General features: G+C 49.1%; 1 protein-coding gene across 1 annotated transcript in view; it reads left to right on the top strand.

Annotated features, from left to right (window-relative positions):
• The window catches only part of MDGA1 (MAM domain containing glycosylphosphatidylinositol anchor 1), a 68,450-nt gene that overhangs the window by 27,864 nt on the left and 30,044 nt on the right, over positions 1-10,542 (top strand). The window contains exons 2-3 of the mRNA XM_011986625.1: positions 3,650-3,789; positions 9,279-9,453. Coding sequence (XP_011842015.1) covers positions 3,650-3,789; positions 9,279-9,453 — 315 coding nt within the window. The remainder of the gene's footprint in view (positions 1-3,649; positions 3,790-9,278; positions 9,454-10,542) is intronic.

The raw sequence follows: 10,542 nt of genomic DNA, 5'->3' as shown, positions 1-10,542 counted from the left end.
GGGACTGCAGGCACACACCCCCATGCCTGGCTAATTCTTGCAGTTTTTGTAGAGACAGAGTCTCACTATGTTGCCCAGGCTGGTCTAGAACTCCACGGCTCAAGTGATCCTCCCACCTCAGCCTCCCAAAGTGCTGGGATTGTAATTAAGTCATCACACCTGCCCAGGAGCTGGATAATCTTAACAATGTCATCTCTGATATCCACTCATGGTCCCATCTCCAGTGGGGAAATACACCTGTCAGGTGACTAGAGGCCCTGTGTCTGCTGATCAGGCCCCATCTGCCCTGGCCTGTACTAGCTGTGCCCTAAGAAAGTCCAGCTCTCCAGCTCTTTTTCAATATTCCTTATCTGTCACCAAAGCTTCTGTCATTACAACACTGCCTTGCTACAGGCAAGCCACAGCGTCCAAGATTACAGCTTATCTTCCATTGGAGCCTGTTAAATCGATGTCTTCCTTGTTTAGAGGCACCCCAGGCCTCTTGGTCTTATCAGCAACCGGCATGCACATCATCTTTTGGTGGGTTGTTTCTTGATGAGATTTCCTGAGGACTTCAGCCACAGATGGCTATCTCTTTCACGTATGGTGATGTTCATGCATTTTTATTGCATGAGGTGACAGTTTTGGGCCCAGTTCCCAGATTCTGGAGTGCATCTTATATAGGGACGACTATGTGCTGATTACAAAATTCGTAGAAAGTGTGAGTTGAAAAAGACCTTAGAAGTCATCTAATCTACCCTTCCTATGGGTAGGGAAACTGAGGCCCAAGATGGTGAAGTGGCTTGCTCAAGGCATACATTGCTTGTCTCCTGACAGCCAGCCAGGTTCATTCCTCTGTGGCAGCCAGGCAGGCAGGATGGTCACCTGGACACTCAGACTCTGGGTTGGTAGCAGCTACCACTGTTTACCAAACCCGCTGCTGTTTGCAGAGACCCTCATCATTAAACATAGCCTGTGTCACTCCCAATTGCTGACCAAGTTGAGTGACCTGCTGCCAGGCTACCTCTGGGGACTCTACCTCTGTGATTAGTTCATGTCTGTCCCATCAGCGTTGGTGGAAGGCCCTGCTTGTAGCATCTGTAAAACACGTTACGACTCTACTAAGCATTTTTCATTTATCCTGTGTTATCATCACATCTACCATTGTGAGTTCTTAGGGTTGGTAGTGTTCTCTTCATTTTAGAGATGAGAAAACTCATGTCCAAAGGTCACTAGAGGTTTACTCTGTGTTATATAATTTGAGACTTTGCTCTGTCAGCTAGCACAGAGCCTCCCTATCCCTGAGGCCTGGTTCAAAAACTACCTCTTCCATGGAACCTTCTGTGGTTCTTCCTCCAGAAGATAGTGATGCCTGTTTTCTGACATCCTAGGGCCTTCTATATCTCTCTTATGTCCCCCAGCAACTTCACCATGGGATATCCTTATAAATCCGTTCATTCAGTGTTCACTGAGTACCTGCTGTTTTCAAGGCCTTGTGCTGGAGATCCCAAGATAAAGCTCAAGGTCTGGTAGGCAGAAAGACAAGAATCCTGAATTTGACAGAAACACAGGCCTGATGCTTTGTTGTTGCACTGGGGGAGTGACGCACAGTGTAGACACATAAAGAAGGAAGGTGCCTGTCAGTCATGGGACATTTCCTGGAGGAAGTTGTACATTTTCTGTTATCGGCTTTATCTTCTTATCTTCTTATCTCTGTTAACTGAGGAATCATGAGAATTATAAATTCAGATAAGAGAACTTTATTTCTTATAGAGGGTTGCGTCCTGTGGGGTGGCCATCCTGACAGGCTGGGAAGTGTAGCCTCTGGCAGAGACTGAAAGCAGTCACTTTGAAAGAGGAAAGGTGAGACAGGAATTTCTGCTGAACAGGTGGGCCAGGTATACATTTTCAACAGGTTATGGGAGGAGCTATGAATATTCACAAAGGGGGATGTACACATGCATAGTAAACAAATGTGCATGTTACATACATCTCATGTTCACTTTGGGGTGCAGACAACATTTAAATGCACCATAATCTGGCCTATGTGTCAAAAGGTGACACAGAAGACACAAAGGCACTTAGTGGGCAGCCTCTGTCAACTGGCCAGAACCAGTTCATGGTTGCTGGTCTTTTATCTGGAGAAAGCTACTGAAATCAGTCTCTTGTCTGATCAAAGGTGTAGTTATGGCTGGTGGAACGGGAGGCCAGTTAGTTGGTGTCTGGCAGTAGATGGTCTGCAATTGTTTCAATATTGCTTATCTCCAGGCCAGTGCTTGTTTAGCTGCTAGAGAAAACAGAAAGCCTTGTGGCAACTAGAACATGGCTTATTCTTTAAGTGTAGGGGGTGTGACTTACTCGGGCCTGGCGTGACCTTAGGTCCTGTTTGTAATTTGATATCTCTTAGCCACAGAGTCTGTTCTATCACTCTTATGATTTCTATTTTAACACCACCGTGCCCCTCTTTAGAGCAGGGACGTCGTTTGTACCTCCTTGTGTTCCTTATACCCAGTATCAGCTCTTCCACTTCACTCTCTCCCTTCTCAGCTGTGAGCAGAACCTGTGAAGTTGGGGTCTTTTCCTCTTCCTAGAGTTTAAGCATTGGGGGGGCTGGGACCTGGTTTGCCTTTAGGACAATGGGGCTAAACAATGGGGCAGGGGCTATGACCTTGGCAAGTTCAGTCATTTCCCACTGGGCCCATCCAGCTACATCCTAGCTTTGGTCCCCTAGCCTGGGTCATAGCCCAGCCCTGGGCACTGTGAGAGAGGTCAGGGAGGAGCCACAGCCTTTTGCCAGCTCCCAGGCCCCAACTTCTGTGAGCACTTCTGTCCCTTGGAGAAGAAGTTGGACACAGCCTCAGAGAGCAATGAAAAAACAATGAAGGCCTTTGGGGAGGGCAATGTGCAGCCGGGTGTGTGTATGTGTGTGTGTGTGCCTATGTGTCTTAGGTTAGGCTCTCTAAAAGCAAAGCCTGAGATGGTTGGGGCTGGGGAGTTATGGTTTAGGCAAGCTATTTGCTGGGAAAATGCTCTCAAGAGAAACTGAGGGAATGAGTGAGGCAGCCAAGCAAAGATGAGGCTCAGGAAGCTTAGCCTCAGCCTGTTTCCAGGGGAGCTCTGGAGTATGGCAGCGCCATAGTCACCCCACCTGTGTGTGTGTGTGTGTGTGTGTGTGTGTGTGTGTGTGTTGCAGGGGAGAGGGGGTAATCTCCTAGGCATTTCTGGCCAAAGCAGCTCTCTTGGCTAAAGGCAATTCCCTGAGGAAGGCGAGTACCCTGAGCTGTCAGCAGCTGGGGATGGATGCACCTGTCACCTTGGGGAGCTGGGAGGGGCGCTGACGGCATCCACCACCAGGACTGCTAAGATGGTGATGCTAACTGAGTGACGACCGGTCTGTACAGATGACAAAGCCCCTTCACACAGTCAGCCCACTGAAAAGCACAGCTCTCTTGCAAGGGGTTGGGGAACTGTCCCTTTTCTGAGTTCCTGGCCCTCCTGGTTCTGACCTGGGGGTCCTGGGAGGATTCTTTCCTGGGCTCAGTAGGGGCAGGCCTCTGAGGAATGGCCTGGAGAGATCTGGGCTGACCCCTCCCCAACACCCTCAGGAGGGAGCCCCAGACTTCTGGCCTTGGCACCTCTTCTCTAAACCTCCTCCATCCTCTCTTGCCAGCTCCAGCCCAGGCCCAGATCATGCATGCGGGCCAGGCGTGTGTGGTGAAAGAGGACAATATCAGTGAGCGTGTCTACACCATCCGAGAGGGGGACACCCTCATGCTGCAGTGCCTTGTAACCGGGCACCCACGACCCCAGGTAAGCCCCCAGCCCAGCCTTGCTCAGGCCCCTCCTGCCCTCACCTTGCCTGGGCTCAGCACTTAAGAAGAGACAGCAGGATACGAGGACTCATGATGCACCACAGCATGGAGGCAGAGAACAGGAGATGGGGGCTGGGGAAATAGCTGGAAAATTAACTCTGTGGGGAAGGGCTGGAGGCTATGGGCTCATTCACCTGAAAATATTGACGGCTGAGGGGAAAAATAGAATGCTGGCTGTTCAGTTCCACTCTAGTCCACGAATCTGTTGAGCAGACACATCCTTAGATGCAGCTTCTAATGTGTCTGCAGGCAGACCATGTGCCAGGCACCGTGCCAGGCACTTTCTCCAGTGTTTTCCCTTTGGAGCCTCACAGCTGTGCAGAGAGGAAGGCATTAGTGACCCCCTTTGCAGCTGAGGAGTTTGCGACTCAGCGAGGTTGGGTAAACTCCCAAGCGCACGCAGCTCTTGTGAGGATGGAAGCAGACATTGAATCCAGAACCAGTGTCCTCTTAGCTTACTCTGCTTCCTCCCAGCATGTCCACCTTTGAGTTGGGGACTCCAGGAGTGGCAAGCAGCATAGAAAATGTGATCTCTATCTACTTCAGGCTTCTGGCAGGCAAGCTTCACACCCTTGAGGCTCACAGAGCCAAAGCAATTAGAAAGAAACAGAAAATAAGAATCTGGGAATGCCAGATGAATTTTGTCACAGATGAAGTGTGTGGCTCAAGCAGGAAGCAGTGGCCCATGATCACTGAGAGCTGAGGGGAGGAGGTGGGCTGAAGGGATGGGAGGAATTTGCTGATGAGCTGCTGTGACCTTTAATAGCAGCAGAAAGGGTGACAACTGGATCCTAGAAAGGACAGTGAAATACAAAATTCTTTTTCCTGGATCATTTTGGGAACATAGATGACTTTAGTAGGTTTGGCCTTGAGACAGGCAGATGGACAAAAAACTATGATCACTGCTGCTGCTTCTCAAAGGCATGTTTTAGAAGGGAAAACAATGCTGCTGGATTTAGGTCGATGTCTGTGTCAGGTGTGACCATTAAAGGATGGATGGTCCTCCCTACAAGCCAGTGAGGCCGCTGGGTCATTTCTCCCTAAGGCTGCACTGGCCATCTGTGTGTGGCTCCTTATGTGTCCCTGTATGGGTCATGTGTGGTTGTGGCTATGTGTATGTGTACCTGGTTTTCTATTTCCATCAGTGGCTTCATTCGTTCTATCCCCCAGGCGCAAACCCTTGGGCTCATATTTGACCTTGCATCTTCTCGTTCCTCACATCTAGCCAGACTCTGAGGCCTTGTTTTCTTTTCTTTTTCTTTCTTTCTTTCTTTTTTTTTTTTTTTTTTTTAAGATGTGGTCTCACTTTGTTGCCCAGGCTGAGTGCAGTGGCGAGATCATAGCTTACTGTAGCCTTGACCTCCTGTGCCCAAGTGATCCTCCCACCTCATCCGACCAAGTAGCCAAGACCACGGGTGTGTGCCACCATGCCTGGATCATTTTTCCTTCTTCTTTTTTTTTGTAGATATAGAGTGTCCTATGTTACCCAGGCTGGTCTTGAACTCCTGGCTTCAAGCATTTCTCCTGCTTCAGCCTCCCTAAGTGCTGAGATTACAGATGTGAGCCACTGTACCGGCACGCCTTTCTTTTTATGTCTCTTGTGTGGGTCTCCTCCTCTCTTTTCTTCATTAGTCCTCTAGGTCAGCCTATCAGTCCTGTCCCTTGGTCCATTGCAGTACACTCTAAACTGACCTCCCAATCTCTCACCTCACCCCTCCTCCCATCTATTTTTTTTTCAAGGCAGAGTCTTGCTGTGTCGCCCAGGCTGGAGTGTAGTTGTGCAATAAGGCTCACTGCAGCCTTGACCTTCTGGGCTCAAGCAATCCTTCCCGCTCAGCCTCCCAAGTACCTGGGACTACAGGCATGCGCCTCCATGCCCAGCTAATTTTTTTTTTTTTTTCTGCAGAGACAGTGTTTCACCATGTTGCCCATGCTGGTCTTGACCTCCTGAGCTCAAGTGATCCTCCCACCTCACCCTCTCAAAGTGTGGGGATTATGGGCATGAGCCACTACACCCGGCCCCCTTCAATCCGTTCCTGCACTTTGCTACCAGAATGATAACCCCTGTTGTGCTACATCATATCACTCCCCTGCTCAGAGACGTTCAATGGCTCCCCTTCATTTACCAGATTAATTCAAGCTCCTAGGGATGGCATTGAAGACCTTCTACAATCTGGCCTCCACCTGCCTCTCTTGTCTGATCTCCCACTGCCACCTTCCCCACACCCTGTGCTCCAGTCAGACTTGCCTCCCCATCATCCCCAAGTACAACCTTCCTGCTTTAGCTGAAGTTGCTTGCCTCTCGTAAAATGTCTTCTAGCTTTTTTGCTTGTTTCATTATAAGCAGTATTTATTGAGTGCCTGCTACATGCAAGCAAAGTTATGGGTCCTAAAGATGCCCCTATAGTTTCTGTTCTCATGGAGCATCCAGACTACTAGAGAAACAAGGGAAATACCATCTCATGACCTACTTAGTGGTCAAGATGGGGGACTGAGGGAACATGGAGTGCCTCACTCCAAACAAGCTGTGAGAAGGAGGGATATCTGGGGGCCAGAAATGCAGACAAAATCTACAGTGATGTCAGGGAGCAGAAGTTGAGGAACCTAGCCCGTGAAGAGACTGGCACTGCATACACACTGTACTGATAGTTGTATTAACACACACATAAGGGGTATGCATTGAGGCTGCAGGTCCATCCATGGCTGGGAGCTGGAATTGAACTCTACCTAAAGCTGGAAGCTCAACAAGAGTGGCGTCATCTATGAATGAGGACCAGAAGATCTCTGTCCCACAGCCCAGAGTCACTGCAGGGAACAGACTGTCCTTCAGGGTGTGGATATAAATGCAGCCACCTATGATATAGTATAACCCAAAACCTGTCTGTATTTTGCAATATCCAAAGAGTGAGGAAACCCTAACCTGAGAAATCAACAAAAAAATGTTTTGGAATCTATGAACCCATGATCTTGGGTATAGGCAACCACCTATACCCAAGTAGTAAATGAGATCTGCACCACAAACAGGACCATAAAGGTCCAAATAGGACTTCTATGGAAGATGATCCCACTGAGTACAAACCTGTGGAGTAAAATTTTAAAATATTAAAAAATACAGTGCCAGAAGAGTTAGTCCATAGACTCAACAAGGTGAATCATTCACAACTGAGGAACTAGAGAAAATAGAGCAATTTGAAAGGATCTTAAAAATTTTTAAAAAATTTTAAATATTGGAAGAGATTATGGAAGGAATAGAATCCATAAGACAGGAGATTATAAACCCTGATCAGTTAGGTACAGAAAGAAGCAAGCAGAAATCCTAGAAATAAAAATAATATAGTCTTTAAAAAATTTGGCCTCAGTACTCTAGAGATAGCTAAAGAAAAAATTAGTGAATTGGATAATAGATCTGAGGAAATCAGCCATGCATTTCCAATGGAGTCCAGGGAAGACAAAGAGACAGGAGGTGTGAAAAATAAGTTGAGACATGGAGGATACAATAAGAAGCTACAACATAAATTTAGGCATTCAAGAAGGAATGAATAGAAAAAGAGAGGAGGCAATGTTTAAAGAGATGAAGGGCCAGGCTCAGTGGCTCACATCTGTAATCCTAGCACTTTGGGAGACCAAGGTGGGAGGACTGCTTCAGACCAGGAGTTCAAGACCAGCCTGGGCAACATAGTGAGACCCTAGCTCTAAAAATAATAATAATAATAATTAGCCAGGTGTGGTGGCACACACCTGTAGTCTTAGCTACTTGGGAGGCTGTGACAGGAGGATCCTTGAGCCCAAGAGTACCACTGCACTTCAGCCTGGGTGATAGAGTAAGACCTCATCTCTAGTGATAAAAAAAAAAAAAAAAGATAAAGACTGAGAATTTTGTAGAATTGAAAAAAGGTAGGAACTCTCATATGCATAAAGCATACCAAGGCTTGAGCAGTATGTAAACAAACTCCATCCAGATAATGTACAAAAGGATCAAATGTTTTCATGTCCCTATTATCTCTCCAAAGCACTCTCTAATCTGGTATGTCTTGCCTGAAACTGCCTCTAACTTTTCCCAGGTTTTGTAACCTCTAGGTCCATGTGGGTAGAGTCAAATATGGGCAGGGGACGAGAGCACCAACACTGTGGTCCTGGGTGGTCCTCCCTGCATAAGAAAGGTTGCCCTTCCACTTCTTCTCCCCAGCCTTACTTTTCTGGCCTCTGGCCTAACCTGTTCACCAGGATTGGGCTCCCTGCCCTGTCTCTGTAATAAGCAAGCCTCCCTACTTAAAGACTGAAATCTGTACCCACTGCCCCTGCCTCTGCCCCACTCCTTAGACTTAGTTATCTAAAACTGGTCTGTTTTACTTAAAACTCTGGCACCTTGAGTAATAGGCTCAGGTTTCTCATGCAATCCTTGATATTTCTCTATAATCTAAGACAATATTAATAATCATAGAAATTTGTTGAATGACTAATGTATACCAGACACCACACATAGGTGATTTATACACTTCCTTTGTAAACCTCATAATAAAACCTTGCAGAGTGGGTATCATGGTGTATTAGTCATGTATCGCTGCATAACAAATACTCCATAACTTAGGGGCTTCAAACAATAGGTACTGTCTCACAGTTCCTGTGGCACAGGAACCTGAGAGCAGCTTAGCTGGCTGGCTGTGGCTCAGGGTTTCTCACAAGGCTGCAATCCAGGTGTCAGCCAGGGGTGCAGTCATTGAAGGATGACTGAGACTGGAGGATCTTCTTTGAGGCTAACTCACGTGGCTGTTGGTCTGAGGCTTCAGTTCCTCCCCAAGTGAGCCCCTCCACTGGGCTGCTCAGGACCTGATAGCTGGCTTTCCCTGGAGTGACTGACCAAGATGGAAATCAGTCTTTTTTTTTTTTGAAACGGTCTCGCTCTGTTGCCCAGGCTGGAGTGCAGTGACCTGATCTGGGCTCACTGCAACCCCCGCCTCTGTGTTCAAGTGATTCTCCTGCCCCAGCCTCCTGAGTAGCTGGGACTACAGGCGCGCACCATCACGCCTGGCTAATTTTGTATTTTTAGTAGAGACGTGGTTTCGCCATGTTGGCCAGGCTGGTCTCGAACTCCTGAGCTCAGGTGATCCGCCGGCTTGGCCTCCCGAAGTGCTGGGATTAGTGGCTCACCGCGCCTGACCGAATCCATTCTCTTAACCACAGCGCTGCGCGCCCCATTTAAAGCCTCTTCCCTCTGATCCCGGATTCCCCAGCTCTTGACCCCGTGGCATCCTACCCCGTCTGTGCATTGCCACGTCTGTCTGGGTTCGTTTCCTAGGCCTGCGTGTGCCCCACGTGCGCGTGTGAAAAAGTATGGGAAAAAGGGGGTGCCGTTGCAGGACACTCAGCGCTGAGGCTTCCACCCGGTGCGAGTCTGACAGTCTGACTCTGCCCCGCCCGGTGGCCCAGGTACGGTGGACCAAGACGGCAGGTAGTGCCTCGGACAAGTTCCAGGAGACATCAGTGTTCAACGAGACACTGCGCATTGAGCGTATTGCGCGCACGCAGGGCGGCCGCTACTACTGCAAGGCTGAGAACGGCGTCGGGGTGCCGGCCATCAAGTCCATCCGCGTGGACGTGCAGTGTGAGTTGAGACCTTCCTCTCCCCGGGCCCTGACAGCCCAGCCTGGGCCAGAGGGCACCCCGGGGCTGAGGTGAGGTGGGGAAGTGGGGATGGGATGGGATGGAGAAGCTGACTTCGGTGGAGGAGCCTGAGAGGTACCGGGCGGTGTGTACCACCCTCTACCATCTACACCTTCGCGCCTGTAATCCCATGTGAACCTTGCAACATCCCTGTGAGGTGAGCAGGGAGGGCAGGATGGGTTGATTTACACCCCTTCCACAGATGAGAAAACTGAGGTCCCATGTGATTTGCCCACAGACATGGTGTGGGGTAGCCTCAGATCTGAGATGAGGACACGGATCTCTTCCCCACTGTCCACTGCCCTTCCCACAGTACCTCATGTCTCTGCTTTTGTCCTGTGGCAGCTCTGAGATTTCCCTCCTTACTACATTACACACAGAACCAAGCCCCATTCCCTGAGTCCTTGCTGCTAGCTGCATGAGAAGCCCCCAGTCCCTACCTGTTCTCCATGGGTATGCCCCAGGAGCCTCTTTTCCTGAGTCATTCATCAGGCTGAGTCAGGTACCCAGAAACTGTTGGCCCAGCCCCAGGAGCCTGTGTGGCACCATTTTAAGGCTTAGAATGAACCTACCTATTAGCTATACATCCTCCCACTCCCTAAGTGGTACTCAGTAGAGTGGTGAACAGTGGCATCCCAGACCTCTCTTCTGTCCCTCATCAGGCAGCCAGGGTCCTGCCGACCCCTGGAGCTGAGGGCCATTTCTCAGGTTATTGGCCCTGGAACAGGCTGGCAAGCATAGCCTGGGCCCCACCAATGCCTGCCTCCTCTCATGACCATGGTGGTGACTTCTATCCCAGTGGGCTGTGGAAGGGGTTGAATGATGGGCTGCTGGGACATTCGTTGGAGGATGTTGGAATGTGTACTGTCAGTGCCTGTGACTCACAGCCACACATTAAGATCTCTAGGTCTTATGACCTATGGATGCCTGGGCCCTACTTCCAGAGATTCTGATGTAATTGATCAGGGATGGGGCCAAATACCGATTCTTTCTTAAGCTTTTTAATTATTTTTTTAATTGAGGATTAATC

The sequence above is a fragment of the Mandrillus leucophaeus genome, unplaced genomic scaffold, assembly GCF_000951045.1.
Source record: "Mandrillus leucophaeus isolate KB7577 unplaced genomic scaffold, Mleu.le_1.0 Scaffold3, whole genome shotgun sequence".
NCBI classification, from domain to species: Eukaryota; Metazoa; Chordata; class Mammalia; order Primates; family Cercopithecidae; genus Mandrillus; species Mandrillus leucophaeus.
Note: the sequence above shows the minus strand (reverse complement) of the source record. Positions and strands in the feature narration are given on the sequence as shown.